The sequence below is a fragment of the Scyliorhinus canicula genome, chromosome 3, assembly GCF_902713615.1.
Source record: "Scyliorhinus canicula chromosome 3, sScyCan1.1, whole genome shotgun sequence".
In the NCBI taxonomy this organism is placed as follows: domain Eukaryota; kingdom Metazoa; phylum Chordata; class Chondrichthyes; order Carcharhiniformes; family Scyliorhinidae; genus Scyliorhinus; species Scyliorhinus canicula.
Window position 1 is genome coordinate 21,901,413 of NC_052148.1, and position 23,879 is coordinate 21,925,291.

Genomic DNA, 23,879 nt, shown 5'->3' on the forward strand with positions numbered 1-23,879 from the left:
AAGGTCAATTCTTCATCCTCGTGTGCGAGGCTGAGCCTCATTCAATTTAAGGTGCTGCATAGAGCTCACATGACGGGGACAAGGATGAGCCGGTTCTTTGGGGGTGAGGACAGGTGTGTCAGATGTCTGGGAAGCCCAGCGAACCATGTGCATATGTTCTGGGCATGTCCGGTGCTGGAAGGGTTCTGGAAGGGGGTGGCAAGGACGGTGTCGAAGGTGGTGGGGTCCAGGGTCAAACCAGGATGGGGGCTTGCGATCTTTGGGGTCGGGGTAGAACCGGGGGTACAGGAGGCTAGGGAGGCCGGAATACTGGCCTTTGCATCCCTAGTGGCTCGACGAAGGATATTAATTCAATGGAAGGACGTGAGGCCTCCAAGCGTTGAAACTTGGATTAACGATATGGCTAGCTATATTCAGCTAGAAAGGATCAAATTTGCCCTGAGAGGGTCGGTACAGGGATTCTCCAGGCGGTGGCAACCTTTCCTTGACTTTTTAGATCAGAGATAGACGTTCGGGGTCTTGGCAGCAGCAACCCGGGGGGGGGGGAGGGGGGGAGGGAGGGAGGGGGGGGGGGAGGGAGGGGGGGAGGGGGGGGGCAGCAAGGGGCGTGGGGGGACATGCACGACTGTAACGCGGGCAAGTCTGCTCGCTGCTCATGTCTGAAACTGTAGGCTGCCTTGTTTGTTAAGGTTGCCTGGGGGGGGGGGGGGGGGGGGGGGACTGGTGCGCGCGAGGGGGGGGGGGGGGGGGGGACATTTGCCTAGAGGGATTGTGTTGTAAATAATTTAAAAATTAGTGGGGGTAAATGTTTGTATGGAAAAACTCTTTCAATAAAAATTATTTAAAAAAAAAAAAAAAAAAAAGAAAGGGGTTTTGGTTTGTTGGATTTTGTATTGAATTGGAACAGCTAAGGGGAATTCATTAAGAATTATTTATATTTACAATTTGTTTTTGGGCCTTAACTTGCCATCAGACTGTCGCTTGCGGCTTTGTCCTTCCTTTTTTTTTGGAATAATTTTTATTCAAGTTTTCAACAACAAACTTTATCACAATAGAGAAAAACAGTAACCCCTCTCCTCCAATACAAAAACAATAAATTAACAAGAAAATGTATGCCGGTTAAAGGAGGCGGTTGTTATTATGAAGATGCTTACCTGTAAATATACATGTAAATTTTTGCGTGTTTTTTTTCTTCTAATAATTTGTAATTTGTTGAATATAAAATATGAAAACTCAATAAAAAACATTTCCAAAAAAAAAAGAATTATTTATATACATGGATTACTGTAGCTGTTGTGTTTTTTTCAAGTTTGAAATTGAGAACAAATTCTGTTTTAAATATGTTAACTACATTCTTATAATAAACTTTGTTTTGATAAAAGAGCTTCGGAAGTCTGATGAGTCACACCTGAAGTGAAGGTCTTGTGCTCATCCCAGCCAAATTCAACATCAAAGTTTAGGTCAGGTGAGCTTCAGAATACACTTTGGAGCTTCTAAGCTCTGGCCCATAACAATCCAAATGGGGAAGCACAAGGAATGTGATTGGACATTTTTGATTACTTGTGAATGTAAATGCCAACAAGAAGCGGTTGGGCTAAATGATCTCTTTCTATACTGTAACTTCTAAATATTGGAGAAAAGATGAATGATCCAGTTATAATTAAAAGCAATTCACCCACACAAGTGTTGCATAAATGGGTATATACCTGGACGTTTGTGTGCCTGAGTCTTCATCTGTTGAAGAAATTATACAAAAGCATTATTAGTTCCAGAGAAATGAATCTGCCAGACATATATTATTCTGTATCACAGTTGGACAGTTAGACTCAGTCTGACGTCTATTTTACAGAGAATTATACAGAACCTACCCCACAGAAACAAGCCATTTGTTTTGACTAGTTTATACTGGAATTCATTCTGCACAAGTCTCCTCCCACACTCATTTATTTGACAATATCAATGGACCTTAGCCTCCAGGTTCTTCACAGTCAGACCCATGGGTAACTCACAGATTAGCTGGGAAATTGCTCTGGGAAATGTACAGGTAAGGGTTTGCTGGAAAATGCCAAAAGTGAAAGCTGCCTCTAAACAATTGTGCTGTGCTGGGAACCAACCAAAAATCTGATTTAAATCGCAAGCTTCAGCAGCGGGATTCTCCGTTTGCCGATGCTGGAATCGCGATTGGGAAGGGGAATAGGTTCCAACCGCAGAATAGAACATAGAACATAGAACATAGAACAGTACAGCACAGAACAGGCCCTTTGGCCCTCGATGTTGTGCCGAGCAATGATCACCCTACTCAAACCCACGTATCCACCCTATACCCGTAACCCAACAACCCCCCCCCCCTTAACCTTACTTTTTAGGACTACAGGCAATTTAGCATGGCCAATCCACCTAACCCACACATCTTTGGACTGTGGGAGGAAACCGGAGCACCCGGAGGAAACCCACGCACACACGGGGAGGACGTGCAGACTCCGCACAGACATTGGCCCAGTCGGGAATCGAACCTGGGACCCTGGAGCTGTGAAGCATTTATGCTAACCACCATGCTAGAATAGCGGCGGGAACCAATTTGGCGCAAAATCGCAAATCTCCATCACCTCGACATCGATGTCAATGCGTACCAGAATGCACAGACAGTAAACACCGTTTCCATATCATTCGCGGGCCAGAACTGGTATTCTCCAGGACCTCCGCAATTCGCCTCCAATGGGCCGAGTTCCCGATAGCGCGGTTCACTTGTGCTTTTAAAAACCGTCAAACCAATGTGGTGTCTGATTAAAGAGAGAGAGAGGAGGTAGGACACAGAGAGGAGCGACTGCGGGCTGCTGGGCCGGACACTGGCTGGACTTGCCAGAGGGATGGGAACCAGATTAGGAAGTTAGAGGTCAGTAAAGAGGCAGCAACTAAAGCCAGCAAGGTACTAGATAATAAACTCAATGTGACTAAGGGGAAGAGTAGACAGGGAAGAGATGATGAACGCAAAGGGACAGGTGGTCTGAGGTGCATTTGTTTTAATGCGAGAAGTGTAACAGGTAAGGCAGATGAATTTAGGGCTTGGATTAGTACCTGGGAATATGATGAGACTTGATTGTGGGAAGGACAAGACTGGCAACTAAATATCCCAGGGTATAGATGCTTCAGGAGGGATAGAGAAGGAGGTAAAAGGGATGGAGGAGTTGCATTACTAGTCAGAGATGATATCACAGCTGTGATTAAGGAGGGCACGATGGAGGGTTTGAGCACTGAGGCAATATGGGTGGAGCTAAGAAATAGGAAGGGTGCAGTAACATTGTTGGGACTTTAGTACAGGCTTCCCAAAAGCGAGCGTGAAGTAGTGGTACAAATATGCAGACAGATTATAGAAAAATGTAGAAGCAATAGGGTGGTCGTGATGGGAGATTTTAACTTCCCCAACATTAAATGGGACTCATGTAGTGCTGGAGGCGTAGATGGAGCAGAATTTGTAAGGAGCATCCAGGAGAGTTTTTAGAGCAGTATGTAAATAGTCCAACTCGGGAAGGGGCCATACTGGACCTGGTATTGGGGAATGATCCCGGCCAGGTGGTTGACGTTTCAGTCGGTGATTACTTTGGGAATAGCGACCACAATTCCGTAAGTTTTAGAATACTCATCAACAAAGACGAGAGTGGTCCAAAAGGAAGAGTGCTAAATTGGGGAAAGACCGAGTATAACAAAATTCAGCAGGAGCTAGGGAATGTGGATTGGAAGCAGCTGTTTAAGGGTAAATCCACATTTGAAATGTGGGAGTCTTTTAAGGAAAGGTTGGTTAGAGTGCAGGACAGACATGTCCCTGTGAAAATGAGGGATAGAAATGGCAAGATTAGGGAACCAGGGATGACAGGTGGAATTGTGAGACTAGCTAAGATGAAAAAGGAAGCATACATAAGATCTAGGCGACTTAAAACTGATGAAGCTTTGGAGGAATATCGGGAAAGTAAGACAAATCTCAAACGCGCAATAAAGAGGGCTTAAAGGGGTCATGAAATATCTTTGGCTAATAGGGTTAAGGAAAATCCCAAAGCCTTTTATTCGTATATAAGGAGCAAGAGGGTAACTAGAGAAAGGATTGGCCCACTCAAAGACAAAAGAGGGAATTTATGCGTGGAGTCAGAGGAAATGGGTGAGATTCTTAATGAGTACTTTGCATCGGTATTCACCAAGGAGAGGGACATGACGGATGTTGAGGCTAGGGATGGATGTTCAAATACTCTAGGTCAAGTCGGCATAAGGAAGGGGGAAGTTTTGGGTATTCTAAAAGGCATTAAGGTGGACAAGTCCCCAGGACCGGATGGAATCTATCCCAGGTTACTGAGAGAAGCGAGGGACGAAATAGCTGGGACCTTAACAGATATCTTTGCAGCATCCTTGAGCATGGGTGAGGTCCCGGGGGACTGGAGAATTGCTAATGTTGTCCCTTTGTTTAAGAAGGGTAGCAGGGATAATCCAGGGAATTATAGACCTGTGAGCTTGACGTCAGTGGTAGGCAAAATGTTGGAGAAGATACTGAGGGATAGGATCTATTCACATTTGGAAGAAAATAGACTTATCAGTGATAGGCAAAATGGTTTTGTGCAGGGAAGGTCATGCCTTACAAACCTAATAGAATTCTTTAAGGAAGTGACAAAGTTAATTGATAAGGGAAGGGCTGTAGATGTCATATACATGGACTTCAGTAAGGCGTTTGATAAAGTTTCCCATGGCAGGTTGATGGAACAAGTGAAGTTGCATGGGGTTCAGGGTGTACTAGCTAGATGGATAAAGAACTGGCTGGAAAACAGGAGACAGAGAGTAGTGGTGGAAGGGAGTGTCTCAAAATGGAGAAAGGTGACTAGTGGTGTTCCACAAGGTTCCGTGCTCGGACCACTGTTGTTTGTGATATACATAAATGATCAGGACGAAGGTATAGGTGGTCTGATTAGCAAGTTTGCAGATGATACTAAGATTGGTGGAGTTGCAGATAGCGAGAAGGAGTGTCAGAGAATACAGCAAAATATAGATAGATTCGAGAGTTGGGCAGAGAAATGGCAGATGGCGTTCAATCAAGGCAAATGCTAGATGATGCATTTTGGAAGATCCAATTCAAGAGCGGACAATATGGTCAATGGAAGTGTCCTGGGGAAAAATGATGTACAGAGAGATCTGGGAGTGCAGGTCCATTGTATCCTGAAGGTGGCAACGCAGGTCGACAGAGTGGTCAAGAAGGCATACAGCATGCTTGCCTTCATCGGACGGGGTATTGAGCACAGGAGTCAGCAGGTCATGGTACAGTTGTATAGGACTTTGGTTAGGCCACGTTTGGAATACTGCGTGCAGTTCTGGTCGCCACATTACCAGAAGGATGTGGATGCTTTAGAGAGGGTGCAGAGAAAGTTGACCAGGATGTTGCCTGGTATGGAGGGTGATAGTTGTGAAGAAAGGTTAAGTAGATTAGGATTGTTTTTATTGGAAAGAGGGAAGTTGAGGGGGGAACCTGATTGAGGTCTACAAAATTATGAGAGGTATGGACAGGGTGGATAGTAACAAGCTTTTTCCAAAAGTGGGGGTGTCAATTACAAGGGGTCACGATTTCAAGGTGAGTGGAGGAAAGGTTAAGAGAGATGTGCGTGAAAAGTGTTTTTACGCAGAGAGTGGTGGGTGCCTGGAACGCTTTGCCAGTGGAGTAAGAAGTCTTACAACACCAGGTTAAAGGAGGTGCCAGCGGAGGTGGTAGAGGCAGGCACGATAGCATCAGTTAAGATGCATCTGGACCGGTATATGAACGGGTGGGGAACAGAGTGAAGTAGATCCTTGGAAAATAGGCGACAGGTTTAGATAAAGGATCTGGATCAGCGCAGGCTGGGAGGGCTGAAGGGCCTGTTCCTGTGCTGTAATTTCCTTTGTTCTTTGTTCTTTGATTGGAGGAGGAGGAGAGGTGAGGTGATGGGGAAACAGGCCGAGTTCCGGGGTGACCCCCTATGGGACTGGGCCGGACTACCATTACCCCGGCCATCTTGCTGTGTACCCACTGATACTGGCCATATGGGCTGCCCCACTGTCGCACCCTTCCCTCCTTCACACACCCCACACCCCTGCCACGCTACCACCACATGGCCACCACCCACCGGCAGCCAACCCAGGGCAACACTCACAGTAGCCCCAAGGGGGCCATGGTGCATACGACTGGCAAGGGCAGAGCCGATGGCACCTTGGCATCAGGGACGGGCACCAGGGCCAGTAGCCCCCACGATGCTGGCCACCAATGGGTCCAAGGGTGCAGAGATGGGGGTGGACTTGCGGGGGCGGAGCCCACAGTGCCAACTGGGGCCACCGTGTCACCCTTTGGACCTGGTTGGGCACAGGGTTATGCACCATGCTAACATGTCAGCCTTTCACCCCCTGCCGACAATGGATATTGGAATTCAATCAGCAATGGTGGCCTTCCACTAATCGCTGCAGCCCTGGGAGATGCCCTGCGGCAGTACGAGGATGATACTGTAGCAGCAGAGCGGGCAGCAGTGGGGCGAGTGGGGTGGGCAGCAGAGGGGCAGCTGGCAGCCGTCCTGGATGGAGAGTGAGCTGCCCAACAGGCCGAGGAGCAGGAGGTGCCAAGGAGACACCGCATGAGGTCTTGCGTGACCGGCATCGCCTGTCTTTTGAGGGCTTGCCGTGCCGGGCATGCCGTCGTAGACTCCGGCTGAACATGGAGACAGTGTGACATATCTGCCAGATCATGGCACACCTGGCACCGCTGGGGTGTGGGGAAAGGACACCTGCTCCATGTGGCCATCAAGGTGACGATCACCCTGAATGTTTATGCGACGGGGTCAATCAAGTGCTGAGTGGGGCCCTGTCCAGGATCTCACAGCGCTCGATGCACAGGTGCATCTGCGCTGTTATAGAGGCTCTGTATGCCTGTGTGGCACAATGCATCTATTTCAATGTGGACCCAGACCACCAGAATACACGGGTGTATTTCGCCACCATCGCTGGTATTCCCCAGGTCCAGGGGGTGATCGACGGGTTGCGTGCCCCCCTAGGGGCACCTGCAGATGACAATCCGCTCTGCACCAACTGAAGGGTTCCACTCGATGAACATGCAGCTGATATGTGACCATCAGCTGCACATCATACACATCTGTGCCCGGTACCCGGGCAGTGTTCACGACGCCTTCATCCTGGCACACTCCATGAATCTTGACATGTTCGAGAAGCCCCCACCGCCCATCCCCCGGCTGGGGTATTGGTTCCTGGGTGACAGGGGTTATCCACCAGTCATGGTTGATGACGCCTATCGGAGGCCACAGACCGACATGGAGACCCGCTACAACGATGCCCATACAGCGACCAGGAGCGTGATCGAGAGGTGCTTCGGCATCCGCAAGATGCAGTCCAGGTGCCTGGATCGCTTTGAGGGGCCTTCCAGTATGATGCTGGGAGGATTGCCCACATCATGGTGGCCTGCTGCATCCTCCACAACATTACACAGCAGGGGGGCAACGTGTTGGAGGAGGAGGATGAATGGCAGGCCTTGTCTGACAAGGAGGATGCAGGGGAGGGGGGCGATGAGCAGGACATGGGACCCAGGCAGGCAAGGGAGTCCGCACGATATGTGCGCCCAGGTCAATGCACAGGGGACACTCTGATCGTCTCCAGGTTCACCGTCTGGGGGTGGGGGGGTGGACTGGCCAGAGGCACGGACACTGTATCCAACTCCCACACCCCCTTACTGCACTCCCCCCCCCCCCCCCCCCAACCCCGCCTACAACTCATTCCGTGGTGCATACCTGTCGCACTATGGGGTACTGGCCCTGGGTTGACAGTAACAGCGGGTCTGGTCCATGGGATGGAGGATGATGACAACCCATTCTGTGATGAGCTCTGGTGCTCCACATCGTTTGACAATGTCTGCCTCCTGCCCACGGTAGCACTTTCCACTCGCCACCTGGGTGCTGCGTGCATGTGAGCTGGCCAATCCATCGAACCCCTGGGGTGGCGGTGGTGGGGAAATTCGGGCGTACGGGGGATAGGGTTGAGAGGATGGGCCACCCACAGGGTCTGCCCAGTTCCTTGGCCAAAACCCTCAGCACTTCCTTTTGCCCTATCCCTCTATACCCATCCTGTCCAAGGATTTGTCAAGATGCCTTTTGAACGCCGTTAATGTATCTGCTTCCACAACCTCCCCTGGCAACGCGTTCCAGGCACTCACCACCCTCTGTGTAAAAAAACTTGCCTCGCACGTCTCCTCTAAACTTCACCCCATAGAATTAAACCTACGCCCCCTGGTGACTGACCCCTCCACCCTGGGAAAGAGTGCCTGCCCATCCACTCTATCCATGCCCCTCATAATTTTGTAGACCTCTATCAGATCACCCCTCAACCTCCGTCTTCCTAATGAAAACAGTCCGAATCTATTCAGCCTCTCCACATAGCTAACACCCTCCCAGACCAGGCAACATCCTCTTCTGCACCCTCTCCAAAGCCTCCACATCCTTCTGGTAGTGTGGCGACCAGAATTGTGCGCAATATACAAACTGCGGCCGTACCAAGGTTCTATACAACTGCAGCATGACTTGCCAGTTTTTATACTCGATGCCCCCTCCAATGAAGGCAAGCATTCCATATGCTTTCTTGACTACCTTGTCCACTTGTGTTCCCACCTTCAAAGATCTGTGGACCTGTACCTCCAGATCTCTCTGAATTTCTATATTTCTAAGAGTTTTGCCATTTACGGATATTTCCCCTCTATGTTAGACCTACCAAAATGCATTATCTCACATTTGTCTGGATTAAACTCCATTTGCTATTTCTCTGCCCAAGTCTCCAACCTATCCATGTTCTGCTGTATCTTCTGACAATCCTCAACACTATCTGCCACTCAACCAACCTTGATGTCATCCGCGAACTTGCTAATCAAGTTCGGAGTCCAGATGACTGAGGTGTCAGCTCCCTTCTCTCTGCACAAACTCAGTCAGACCTGCTGAGATTTTCCAGTATTTTCTCTCTCATGCTTCCATGTTAGCTACCATACCACTCTGCGCACAACAAGGGGATTTCTGCCAGGCGACACCTGGACCAATTGAGATGCTGGGCTGCAGGCTTTATGGTTTGCAGCATGTGTGTGCAAGGCTTCTGGCCAAAGAGGACAAGACATGTACTGGGGGCTTGTTGAGGGTAGGTTGTGAGGGAGATGCAGGCAGCGGAATGTTGTCAGCCTTTAGATGATTGGGACAGAAGTGAGGGGTGAGGGGCGGTAGTGATGCCAGGGGCACAGAGGCGATTACGCACCTGAACTGATCTAAGGTGGTCGTTCACCTTTTTCCGGCATTGCGTGCCGGCCCACCTGGTGAGGCAGCGCTCGCAGCCTCTGCCACCTCATCCCAGGCCCCATCTAAACCACGGACGTGAGTCTTCACCCCATCCTGGGGAAGAGGGTGACCCACTTCTCCTCTACCAGCAGTATGTACAGTTCTGCATCCAGGAACCTTGGGGCAGCACTTTGTGCAGCCACCTTCTTGGCTGAAAGGGGAGGCAGTAGTGAGGGGAGCGTTTCAAAGCTGCTCCAACAGTGAGGGCTCACCCCGACCCCAGCAAATCAGACTCCACCGGGGCTGCACGAGGCCTGCGTGCTGCGTTATTAACATCGACTGAATTGCCTGTGGCCGGCACACCCAGTGGCAGCAGAAGGTACAGAAATTCTCTTCCGGCGGCAGCACTTCGTCTCCAGAATGGAGCAGACAGGCCCGGGTGTCCCTCAACGGAGAGCAGGATTAACCATTCCTTAACGCTGGCAGCATTCTCCAACTCCGATGCAGCGAGTGGAGATTTGGCTGAACTCCAAATTCTGTCTTGTCGCTGGTAGTGGTGCCGAGGCAGGTTCGCAGCGGAGAACCCCTGACCTGATGACCATGCCAAGGGGTCTTGGGAGGCCATTGGAGCCCCAAGGGTGGTTAGGGGGCTGGCGCGCTGGCATTGCCAAGGGACACTGCCAATGGGTGGGGCTGGAAAGGGGACGTGGCCATGGAGGCGGGTAATACCGTGGATTACATGCCCTGCACCATGGAATACAGGTGCTAAACCATTGAGTACATGACCTTAACCAGGGGGTACATGTCGTGCACCATGGAGTACATGTGCTACACCTTGGAGTACATGTCCTGCACAATGGGAGACATGTGCTACACCTTGGAGTCCATGTCCTGCACCTTGGAGTACATGTCCTGCACAAGGGAGTGCATGTCCTGCATCATGGAGTACATGTCCTGCACCATGGAGTGCATGTCCTGCATCATGGAGTACATGTCCTGCACCATGGAGTACATGTCCTGCACCATGGCGTACATGTCCTGCACCATGGAGTACATGTCCTGCACCATGGAGTACATGTCCTACACCATGGAGTACATGTCCTGCACCTTGGAGTACATGTCTTACACCATGGAGTACATGTCCTGCAGCTTGGAGTACATGTCCTGCACCTTGGAGTGCATGTCCTGCACCTTGGAGTACATGTCCTGCACCATGGAGTACATGTCCTGCACCATGGAGTACATGTCCTGCACCATGGAGTACATGTCCTGCACCATGGAGTACATGTCCTGCACCATGGAGTACATGTCCTACACCATGGAGTACATGTCCTGCACCATGGAGTACATGTCCTGCACCTTGGAGTACATGTCTTACACCATGGAGTACATGTCCTGCAGCTTGGAGTACATGTCCTGCACCATGGAGTACATGTCCTGCACCATGGAGTACATGTCCTGCACCTTGGAGTCCATGTCCTGCACCATGGAGTACATGTCCTGCACCTTGGAGTACATGTCCTACACCATGGAGTACATGTCCTGCACCTTGGAGTACATGTCCTGCACCATGGAGTACATGTCCTGCACCTTGGAGTACATGTCCTGCACGATGGGAGACATGTCCTGCACCATGGAGTACATGTCCTGCACCATGGAGTGCATGTCCTGCACCGTGGAGTACATGTCCTGCACCATGGAGTACATGTCCTGCACCATGGAGTACATGTCCTGCACCATGGAGTGCATGTCCTGCACCATGGAGTACATGTCCTGCACCATGGAGTGCATGTCCTACACCATGGAGTACATGTCCTACACCATGGAGTGCATGTCCTACACCATGGAGTACATGTCCAACACCATGGAGTACATGTGTTGGAGTACATGTCTTACACCATGGAGTACATGTGTTGGAGTACATGTCTTACACCATGGAGTACATGTGTTGGAGTACATGTCCAACACCATGGAGTACATGTGTTGGAGTACATGTCTTACACCATGGAGTACATGTGTTGGAGTACATGTCTTACACCATGGAGTATGTGTCCTGCACCATGGAATACATGTCCTGCACCATGGCGTACATGTCCTGCACCATGGAGTACATGTCTTACACCATGGAATACATGTCCTGCACCATGGAGTACATGTCCTGCACCATGGAGTACATGTCCTGCACCATGGAGTACATGTCCTGCACCATGGAGTACATGTCCTGCACCATGGAGTACATGTCCTGCACCATGGAGTACATGTCCTGCACCATGGAGTACATGTCCTGCACCATGGAGTACATGTCTTACACCATGGAATACATGTCCTGCACCATGGAGTACATGTCCTGCACCATGGAGTACATGTCCTGCACCATGGAGTACATGTCTTACACCATGGAGTACATGTCCTGCACCATGGAGTACATGTCCTGCACCATGGAGTACATGTCCTGCACCATGGAGTACATGTCTTACACCATGGAGTACATGTCCTGCACCATGGAGTACATGTCCTGCACCATGGAGTACATGTCCTGCACCATGGAGTATGTGTCCTGCACCATGGAGTACATGTCCTGCACCATGGAGTATGTGTCCTGCACCATGGAGTACATGTCCTACACCATGGAGTACATGTCCTGCACCATGGAGTACATGTCCTGCACCATGGAGTACATGTCTTACACCATGGAGTACATGTCCTGCACCATGGAGTACATGTCCTGCACCATGGAATACATGTCTTACACCATGGAGTACATGTCCTGCACCATGGAGTACATGTCTTACACCATGGAGTACATGTCCTGCACCATGGAATACATGTCCTACGCCATGGAGTACATGTCCTGCACCATGGAGTACATGTCCTGCACCATGGAGTACATGTCTTACACCATGGAGTACATGTCCTGCACCATGGAGTACATGTCCTGCACCATGGAGTACATGTCTTACACCATGGAGTACATGTCCTGCACCATGGAGTACATGTCCTACGCCATGGAGTGCATGTCCTGTACCATGGATACATGTCCTGCACCATGGAGTACATGTCCTGCACCATGGAGTACATGTCATGCACCATGGAGTACATATGTTGCAGTACATGTCCCACACCATGGAGTGCATGTCCTGCACCATGGTGTACATGTCATGCACCATGGAGTACATATGTTGGAGTACATGTCCCACACCATGGAGTGCATGGCCTGCACCATGGAGCACATGTCCTGCACCATGGAGCACATGTCCTGCACCATGGAGTACATAGAACATAGAAAAATACCGCACAGAACGGCCCCTTCGGCCCACGATGTTGTGACAAACCTTTGTCCGAGATTAATCATAGATTATCATAGAATTTACAGTGCAGAAGGAGGCTATTCGGCCCATCAAGTCTGCACCGACTCTTGGAAAGAGCACCCTACCCAAGGTCAACACCTCCACCCTATTCCCATAGCCCAGTAACCCCATCCAACACTAAGGGAAATTTTGGACACTAAGGGCATTTTATCATGGCCAATCCACCTAACCTGCACATCTTTGGACTGTGGGAGGAAACCGGAGCACCCGGAGGAAACCCATGCACACACGGGGAGGGTATGGAGACTCCGTACAGACAGTGACCCAAGCCGGAATCGAACCTGGACCCTGGAGCTGTGAAGCAATTGTGCTATCCACAATGCTTTGGTGCTGCCCTTAAGAACAAATTAATCTACACTCCATTATTCTACCGTAATCCATGTACCTATCCAATAGCCGCTTGAAGGTCCCTAATGTTTCCAACTCAACTACTTTCACAGGCAGTGCATTCAATGCCCCCACTGCCCTCTGGGTAAAGAACCTACCTCTGACATCCCCCCTATATCTTCCACCATTCACCTTAAATTTATGTCCTCTTGTAATGGTTTCTTCCACCTGGGGAAAAAGTCTCTGACTGTCTACTCTACCTATTCCCCAGATCATCTTATAAACCTCTATCAAGTCGCCCCTCATCCTTCTCCGTTCTAATGAGGAAAGGCCTAGCACCCTCAACCTTTCCTCGTAAGACCTACTCTCCATTCCAAGCAACATCCTGGTAAATCTCCTTTGCACCTTTTCCAAAGCTTCCACATCCTTCCGCAAATGAGGCGACCAGAACTGTACACAGTACTCCAAATGTGGCCTGACCAAGGCTTTGTACAGCTGCATCATCACCTCACGGCTCTTAAATTCAATCCCTCTGCTAATGAACGCTAGCACGCCACAGGCCTTCTTCACAGCTCTATCCACTTGAGTGGCAACTTTCAAAGATCTATGAACATAGACCCCAAGATCTCTCTGCTCCACATTGCCAAGAACACTACCGTTAACTCTGTATTCCGCATTCATATTTGTCCTTTCAAAATGGACAACCTCACACTTTTCAGGGTTAAACTCCATCTGCCACTTCTCAGCCCAGCTCTGCATCCTACCTATGTCTCTTTGCAGCCGACAACAGCCCTCCTCACTATCCACAACTCCACCAATCTTCGTATTGTCTGCAAATTTACTAATCCAACCTTCAACTCCCTCATCCAAGTCATTAATGAAAATCACAAACACCAGAGGACACAGAAATGAATCCTGCAGTACGCCACTGGTAATTAGGCTCCAGGCTGAATATTTGCCATCTACCACCACTCTCTGACTTCCATTGGTTAGCCAGTTCGTTATCCAACTAGCCAAATTTCCCACTATCCCATGCCTGCTTACTTTCTGCATAAGCCTACCATGGGGAATCTTAGCAAATGCCTTATGAAAAATCCATGTACACTACATCCACTGCTTTACCTTCATCCACATGCTTGGTCACCTCCTCAAAGAATTAAATAAGACTTGTAAGGCAAGACCTACCCCTCGCAAATCCGTGCTGACTATCCCTAATCAAGCAGTGTCTTTCCAGATGCTCAGAAATCCTATCCCTCAGTACCCTTTCCATTACTTTGCCTACTACCGAAGTAAGACTCACTGGCCTGTAATTCCCAGGGTTATCCCTATTCCCTTTTTTGAACAGGGGCACGACATTCGCCACTCTCCAATCCTCTGGTACTACCCCTGTTGACAGCGAGGACGAAAAGATCATTGCCAACGGCTCTGCAATTTAATCTCTTGCTTCCCATAGAATCCTTGGATATATCCCGTCAGGCCCAGGAGACTTGTCTATCCTCAAGTTTTTCAAAATGCCCAACACATCTTCCTTCCTAACAAGTATCTGCTCGAGCTTACCAGTCTGTTTCACACTGTCCTCTCCAACAATATGGCCCCTCTCATTTGTAAATACTGAAGAAAAGTACTCGTTCAAGACTTCCCCTATCTCTTCAGACTCAATACACAATCTCCTACTACTGTCCTTGATCGGACCTACCCTCGCTCTGGTCATTCTCATATTTCTCAAATATGTGTAAAAGGCCTTGGGATTTTCCTTGATCCTACCCTCCAAAGATTTTTCATGCCCTCTCTTAGCTCTCCTAATCCCTTTCTTCAGTTCCCTCCTGGCTATCCTCTATCCCTCCAGCGCCCTGTCTGAACCTTGTTTCTTCAGCCTTACATAAGTCTCCTTCTTCCTCTTAACAAGGCATTCAACCTCTCTTGTCAACCATGGTTCCCTCACTCGGCCATCTCTTCCCTGCCTGACAGGGACATACATATCAAAGACACGCAGTACCTGTTCCTTGAACAAGTTCCACATTTCACTTGTGTCCTTCCCTGACAGCCTCTGTTCCCAACTTATGCACTTCAATTCATAGAATTTACAGTGCAGAAGGAGGCTATTCGGCCCATCGGGTCTGCACCGGCTCCTGGAAAGAGCACATTACCCAAGCTCAACACCTCCACCCTATCCCCATAACCCAGTAACCCCACCCAACACTAAGGGCAGTTTTGGACACTAAGGGCAATTTATCACGGCCAATCCACCTAACCCGCACATCTTTGGACTGTGGGAGAAAACCGGAGCACCCGGAGGAAACCCATGCACACACGCTGAGGATGTGCAGGCTCCGCACAGACAGTGACCCAAGCCGGAATCAAACCTGGGACCCTGGAGCTGTGAAGCGATTGTGCTATCCACAATGCTACCGTGCTGCCCTCTTGTCTGACAGCATCGTATTTATCCTTCCCCCAATTGTAAACCTTGCCCTGTTGCACACACCTATCCCTCTCCATTACTAAAGTGAAAGTCACAGAATTGTGGTCATTATCTCCAAAAAGCTCCCCCACTAACAAATCTATCACTTGCCCTGGTTCATGACCAAGTACCAAATCCAATATGGCCTCCCCTCTGGTTGGACAATCTACATACTGTGTTAGAAAAGCTTCCTGGACACCCTGCACAAACCCCACCCCATCCAAACTATTTGATCTAAAGAGTTTCCACTCAATGTTTGGGAAGTTGAAGTCACCCATGACTACTACCCTGTGACTTCTGCTCCTTTCCAAAATCTGTTTCCCCATTTGTTCCTCCACATCTCTGCTGCTATTGGGGGGCCTATAGAAAACTCCCAACAAGGTGACTGCACCTTTTGTATTTCTGACTTCAATCCATACTACCTCAGTAGGCAGATCCTCCTCGAACTGCCTTTCTGCAGCTGTTATACTATCTCTAATTAACAATGCCACCCCCCACCTCTTATACCATCCTCCCTAATCTTATTGAAACATCTATAACCAGGAACCTCCAACAACCATTTCTGCCCGTCTTCTATCCAAGTTTCTGTGATGGCCACCACATCGTAGTCCCAAGTACCGATCCATGCCTTACGTTCACCCACCTTATTCCTGATGCTTCTTCCGTTGAAGTATACACACTTCAACCCATCTCCTTGCCTGCAAGTACTCTCCTTTGTAAGTGTTCCCTTCCCCACTGCCTCACTACACGCTTTGGAGTCCTGAACATCAGCTACCTTCGTTTCTGGACTACTAATCCGGTTCCCATTCCCCTGCCAAATTAGCTTAAACCCTTCCGATGAGTACTGGAAAACCTGCCTCCCAGGATATTGGTGCCCCTCTGGTTCAGATGCAACCCATCCTGCTTGTAAAGGTCCCACCTTCCCCAGAATGTGCTCCAATTATCCAAATACCCAAAGCCCTCCCTCCTACGCCATTCCTGCAGCCACGTGTTCAACTGCACTCTCTCCCTATTCCTAGCCTCGCTATCACGTGGCACCGGCAACAAACCAGAGATGACAACTCTGTCTGTCCTGGCTTTTAATTTCCAGCCTCACTCCCTAAACTGGTTTATTACCGCCACACCCCTTTTCCTACCTACATCGTTGGTACCAATGTGCACCACGACTTCTGGCTGCTCACCCTCCCCCTTCAAGATCCTGAAGACACGATCCGAGACATCCCTGGCCCTGGCATCCAGGAGGCAACATACCTTTCGGGAGTCTCGCTCGCGACCACAGAATCTCCTATCTATTCCCCTAACCATTGAATCTCCTATTACTATTGCTTTTCTATTCTCCCACCTTCCCTTCTGAGCCCCAGAGCCAGACTCAGTGCCAGAGACCTGGCCGCTAGGGCCTTCCCCCGGTAGGTCATCCCCAACAGCATCCAAAACGGTATACTTGTTTTGAAGGGGAACACCACAAGGGATCCCTGCACTGTCTGCCTGTTTGTTTTCTTTCCCCTGACTGTAACCCAGCTACTCTTGTCCTGTACCTTGGGTGTGGCTACCTCCCTGTAACTCTTCTCTATTACCCCCTCTGCCTCCCTGATCATCCGAAGTTCATCCAGCTCCAGCTCCAGTTCCCTAACATGGTCTCTGAGGAGCTGGAGTTGGGTGCACTTCCCGCAGGGTTAGTCAGCGGGGACACCAGTGGTATCCCTCACCACCCACATCCTACAGGAGGAGCATGCAACTGCCCTAGCCTCCATCCCCTCTTACCTTACAGAATATAGCTGCACTGCGGACCAACTGGACCTCCGCCCTCCGACTCTGCTCCCAGTCAGCTGCACTCTAAACTCCTGGCTCCCTTCTCGCTCTTTGCAGAAATAAAATGAAAGGAGCACCTTGTTCCCTCCTCACCTAACTCCCTCAGTCACCAAACTCTCACTATAGCACTCAAATGAACCCAAATTCAGCACTCCCTCAGTCACCAACCTCTCACTATAGCACTCAAGTGCACCAAATTCAGCACTCCCTCAGTCACCAAACTCTCACTGTCGCACTCAAATGCACCAAATTCAGCACTCGCTCAGTCACCAAACTCTCACTATAGCACTCAAATGCACCCAAATTCAGCACTCCCTCAGTCACCAAACTCTCACTGTCGCACTCAAATGCACCAAATTCAGCACTCGCTCAGTCACCAAACTCTCACTATAGCACTCAAATGCACCCAAATTCAGCACTCCCTCAGTCACCAAACTCTCACTATAGCACTCAAATGCACCCAAATTCAGCACTCCCTCAGTCACCAAACTCTCACTATGGCACTCAAATGCACCAAATTCAGACTTTGTTCGCACTGTAGCTGGATCCCTTTTACACTGTAAATCTAGCCTCTGAAAACTGGCCGAATCCAATTAACAAATTAACAAGCTCCAGCTGCAAGTACCTACGAGTAGAACCTTTGTTTAAAGTTGATTTAAAATTCACCTTCTTCTAAACCAAACAGCAACTTTTAAGTTAATTAACTAAATAAAAGAAAGACTAGACATTAGTCACCAAACTCTCACTATAGCATTCAAATGCACCAAATTCATCAATCAGTGCAAACATGTCCTGCACCATGGAATATGTCCTAAACCATAGAGTATATGTCCTGCACATTGGAGTACCTGTCCTGCACCGTGGAGTACTGTCCTGCACCGTGGAGTACTGTCCTGCACCGTGGAGTACTGTCCTGCACCGTGGAGTACTGTCCTGCACCGTGGAGTACTGTCCTGCACTGTGAAGTACTGTCCTGCACTGTGGAGTACTGTCCTGCACTGTGGAGTACTGTCCTGCACCGTGGAGTACTGTCCTGCACTGTGGAGTACTGTCCTGCACCGTGGAGTACTGTCCCGCACCGTGTAGTACTGTCCTGCACCGTGGAGTACCTGTCCTGCACTGTGGAGTACTGTCCTGCACCGTGAAGTACTGTCCTGCACCGTGGAGTACCTGTCCTGCACTGTGAAGTACTGTCCTGCACCGTGGAGTACTGTCCTGCACTGTGGAGTACTGTCCTGCACTGTGAAGTACTGTCCTGCACCGTGGGGTACTGTCCTGCACCGTGAAGTACTGTCCTGCACAGAGAGTACTGTCCTGCACCGTGGAGTACTGTCCTGCACCGTGGAGTACTGTCCTGCACCGTGAAGTACTGTACTGCACCGTGGAGTACTGTCCTGCACTGTGGAGTACTGTCCTGCACCGTGAAGTACTGTACTGCACCGTGAAGTACTGTCCTGCACTGTGAAGTACTGTCCTGCACTGTGAAGTACTGTCCTGCACTGTGAAGTACTGTCCTGCACTGTGAAGTACTGTACTGCACCGTGAAGTACTGTCCTGCACTGTGAAGTACTGTCCTGCACCGTGGAGTACTGTCCTGCACCGTGGAGTACTGTCCTGCACTGTGGAGTACTGTCCTGCACTGTGAAGTACTGTCCTGCACCGTGGAGTACTGTCCTGCACTGTGAAGTACTGTCCTGCACCGTGGAGTACTGTCCTGCACTGTGAAGTACTGTCCTGCACCGTGGAGTACTGTCCTGCACCGTGGAGTACTGTCCTGCACTGTGGAGTACTGTCCTGCACTGTGAAGTACTGTCCTGCACTGTGAAGTACTTTCCTGCACTGTGAAGTACTGTCCTGCACCGTGGAGTACTGTCCTGCACCGTGGAGTACTGTCCTGCACTGTGGAGTACTGTCCTGCACTGTGAAGTACTGTCCTGCACTGTGAAGTACTGTCCTGCACTGTGAAGTACTTTCCTGCACTGTGAAGTACTTTCCTGCACTGTGGAGTACTGTCCTGCACTGTGAAGTACTTTCCTGCACTGTGGAGTACTGTCCTGCACCGTGGAGTACTGTCCTGCACCGTGAAGTACTGTACTGCACCGTGGAGTACTGTCCTGCACCGTGGAGTACTGTCCTGCACCGTGGAGTACTGTCCTGCACTGTGAAGTACTTTCCTGCACTGTGGAGTACTGTCCTGCACCGTGGAGTACTGTCCTGCACCGTGAAGTACTGTACTGCACCGTGGAGTACTGTCCTGCACCGTGGAGTACTGTCCTGCACCGTGGAGTACTGTCCTGCACCGTGGAGTACTGTCCTGCACCGTGAAGTACTGTACTGCACCGTGGAGTACTGTCCTGCACTGTGGAGTACTGTCCTGCACCGTGGAGTACTGTCCTGCACCGTGAAGTACTGTACTGCACCGTGAAGTACTGTCCTGCACTGTGAAGTACTGTCCTGCACCGTGGAGTACTGTCCTGCACCGTGGAGTACTGTCCTGCACTGTGGAGTACTGTCCTGCACTGTGAAGTACTGTCCTGCACCGTGGAGTACTGTCCTGCACTGTGAAGTACTGTCCTGCACCGTGGAGTACTGTCCTGCACTGTGAAGTACTGTCCTGCACCGTGGAGTACTGTCCTGCACTGTGAAGTACTGTCCTGCACCGTGGAGTACTGTCCTGCACTGTGAAGTACTGTACTGCACCGTGGAGTACTGTCCTGCACTGTGAAGTACTGTCCTGCACTGTGGAGTACTGTCCTGCACTGTGAAGTACTGTCCTGCACCGTGGAGTACTGTCCTGCACTGTGAAGTACTGTCCTGCACCGTGGAGTACTGTCCTGCACTGTGGAGTACTGTCCTGCACTGTGGAGTACTGTCCTGCACTGTGAAGTACTGTCCTGCACCGTGGAGTACTGTCCTGCACCGTGGAGTACTGTCCTGCACTGTGAAGTACTGTACTGCACCGTGGAGTACTGTCCTGCACTGTGAAGTACTGTCCTGCACTGTGAAGTACTGTACTGCACTGTGGAGTACTGTCCTGCACCGTGGAGTACTGTCCTGCACCGTGGAGTACTGTCCTGCACCGTGGAGTACTGTCCTGCACTGTGGAGTACTGTCCTGCACCGTGGAGTACTGTCCTGCACCGTGGAGTACTGTACTGCACCGTGGAGTACTGTCCTGCACTGTGAAGTACTGTACTGCACTGTGGAGTACTGTCCTGCACTGTGAAGTACTGTCCTGCACCGTGGAGTACTGTCCTGCACTGTGGAGTACTGTCCTGCACTGTGGAGTACAGTCCTGCACTGTGAAGTACTGTCCTGCACTGTGGAGTACTGTCCTGCACTGTGAAGTACTGTACTGCACTGTGGAGTACTGTCCTGCACCGTGAAGTACTGTCCTGCACTGTGGAGTACTGTCCTGCACCGTGAAGTACTGTCCTGCACCGTGGAGTACTGTCCTGCACCGTGAAGTACTGTCCTGCACTGTGAAGTACTGTACTGCACTGTGGAGTACTGTCCTGCACTGTGAAGTACTGTCCTGCACTGTGAAGTACTGTCCTGCACTGTGGAGTACTGTCCTGCACCATGAAGTACTGTCCTGCACTGTGGAGTACTGTCCTGCACCGTGAAGTACTGTCCTGCACCGTGGAGTACTGTCCTGCACCGTGAAGTACTGTCCTGCACTGTGAAGTACTGTACTGCACTGTGAAGTACTGTACTGCACCGTGGAGTACTGTCCTGCACCGTGAAGTACTGTCCTGCACCGTGGAGTACTGTCCTGCACCGTGAAGTACTGTCCTGCACTGTGAAGTACTGTACTGCACTGTGGAGTACTGTCCTGCACTGTGAAGTACTGTACTGCACTGTGAAGTACTGTACTGCACTGTGGAGTACTGTCCTGCACCGTGAAGTACTGTCCTGCACCGTGGAGTACTGTCCTGCACCGTGGAGTACTGTCCTGCAGCATGGAGTACTGTCCTGCACTGTGAAGTACTGTACTGCACTGTGGAGTACTGTCCTGCACTGTGGAGTACTGTCCTGCACTGTGAAGTACTGTACTGCACTGTGAAGTACTGTCCTGCACTGTGGAGTACTGTACTGCACTGTGAAGTACTGTACTGCACTGTGGAGTACTGTCCTGCACTGTGAAGTACTGTACTGCACTGTGGAGTACTGTCCTGCACTGTGAAGTACTGTACTGCACTGTGAAGTACTGTCCTGCACCGTGGAGTACTGTCCTGCACCGTGGAGTACTGTCCTGCACCGTGAAGTACTGTCCTGCACCGTGGAGTACTGTCCTGCACCGTGAAGTACTGTCCTGCACCGTGAAGTACTGTCCTGCACCGTGAAGTACTGTCCTGCACAGTGGAGTACTGTCCTGCACCGTGGAGTACTGTCCTGCACTGTGGAGTACTGTCCTGCACCGTGGAGTACTGTCCTGCACTGTGAAGTACTGTACTGCACTGTGGAGTACTGTCCTGCACTGTGGAGTACTGTACTGCACCGTGGAGTACTGTCCTGCAGCATGGAGTACATGCCCTACACCATGATGTACATCTCCTACGCCATGGAATACTTGTCCTACACCTAGGAGTATCATCTGCTGAGAGAGAGAAACGGAGTTAGTGGGCGCGATTCAAGCAAAAAATTCTATTTCCGGATTTGGGCACCTGCAGCATTCCGAATTACCCTGCTATTCAACGGAACTTTGTCAGTTCTTTTGGTCTTGGTGAGGAAATCTACGGCAAGGAAGCGCTTCAGTCATTTCCAGTACGAATGCTCGTGGATCAGGGCCGCCATTTTTAAAGGTAGCCTGATCTTTCGACTCCCCCGTCAGGAACCTTTCTGCAATCTCTGAACCGCCCCCCCCCCCCACTTCACTCAACATATCGGTTCCAGGGTCCTCGAGCACACCTCACACCACCTCTAATGGGCATGGCCCGACCCATGGCAAGAGTGCCCTGGCACCTGGGCTACTTGGCAGTGCCAGCTGGACACCCTTCCAGCTTGGGCGTGCCACCTAGTCAACCTGGCCGTGCCAGGGTGCCACTGTTAGCGTGCCTGGGTGGCAATGCCGAGGTGCCTGGGTGGCAGTGCCAAGGTGCTTAGGTGCCAGTGGAAGTGTCGGGGCCACCATGCCCAATGTCCAATAACCCAGGGGTCTCCAATAGCCTGGGAAACCCCAGGTGTCATTGCAACTGGTCCAATTTGTGTGGATCAGTACTAAACAGCGGCTTGGTGAGGTCTCCCATGCCCGGCCGCCGAGTCTCAGGCCCCAGGGGAATCCAGCAAGCGCATATTTAAATGACCCGAATGGCTCACTTAAATATGCCTATCTGGATCTCGCTCAGTGGGAGTGACATCCAGATCACGACATCCCGCGAGATTCTATTGAATCTCTTGAGACGTTTAAAGCATCGTAAATCTCACGAGATTCAACTGCTTCGTCTCCAGACCAAGCTAGGTCCGACGAGGCCACTGGATCACACCCAACATTTTGAGTCCATCTGACTCTTCACAGAACTCTTCTTCACAGATATATAGAAACATAGAAGATAGGAGCAGGGGAGGCCTTTTGGCCCTTTGAGCCTGTGCACCATTCATCACGATCATGGTTGATCATCCAACTCAATCGCTTAATCCTGCTTTCCCCCCTATAGCCTTTGATCCCATTCTCCCCAAGTGCTGCATCTAGCTGCCTCTTGAATATATTCAAAGTTTTAGCATCAACTACTTCCTGTGGTAATGAATTCCACAGGCTCACCGATCTTTGGGTGAAGAAATGTCTCCTCATCTCTATCCGAAATGGTTTACCCTGAATCCTCAGACTGTAAACCCTGGTTCTGGATACACCCATCATTGGTGACATCTCAGATGGCATGTGGCACAGTGGTTAGCACTGGGATTGCGGTGCTGAGGACCCGGGTTCAAATCCCAGCCCTGGATCACTGTGCATGTGGGGTTTTCACATTCTCCCCATGTTTGCGTGGGTTAGACCCCCACAACCAAACGATGTTCAGGGTAGGTAGATTGGCCACGCTAAATTGCCCCTTAATTGGAAAAAATAAATAATTGGGCACTCTAAAATTATTATTTTTTTAAATCATTGGTAATATCTTCCCTATATCTACCCTGTCTAGTTTTGTTCAAATTTTGTAAGTCTCTTTGAGCTCACCCTTCATTCTTCTGAAGTTTCTCATCAATTCAAGTAAAATCAATCAAAATATTTACAATACCTGTTTTTGACTCCATTTCCATTTTCGGATGAAGGTGTAATTTTCACAAGATGACTTCAAACAAATTCTTCTGATTTAAGGGGAAGAAACTGAAAAATATCAACAAATTGCATTTAAACAACATGATTAAACAAGAAATAATGGGCACGATTCTTTGCACCCGCGGAAAATCGCGAAGTCGGCCGTGAAAACGACGGCCCGACACGGCCCCGTTCCCGACGTATTCACGTCCGGGAAATGGGCTAGGAACGGGGCCGCGTCAATCACGTGCGCGATGACGCCGGAAGGCGGCGACGACACGAACACGCCCACGTGACGCCGCTTGACGCCGTAAAAAGGCGCAGGCGAGCACAGAAACTGTAGGCCAGGAT

General features: G+C 50.2%; 1 protein-coding gene across 1 annotated transcript in view; it reads right to left on the reverse strand.

Annotated features, from left to right (window-relative positions):
• The window catches only part of LOC119963856 (apolipoprotein L3-like), a 43,903-nt gene that overhangs the window by 13,278 nt on the left and 6,746 nt on the right, over nt 1-23,879 (reverse strand). The window contains exons 2-3 of the mRNA XM_038793210.1: nt 23,509-23,597; nt 1,707-1,734 (exon numbers count right to left, since the gene is read on the reverse strand). Of these exons, the coding sequence (XP_038649138.1) occupies nt 1,707-1,734; nt 23,509-23,530 (50 nt within the window). The 5' untranslated portion in view covers nt 23,531-23,597. The remainder of the gene's footprint in view (nt 1-1,706; nt 1,735-23,508; nt 23,598-23,879) is intronic.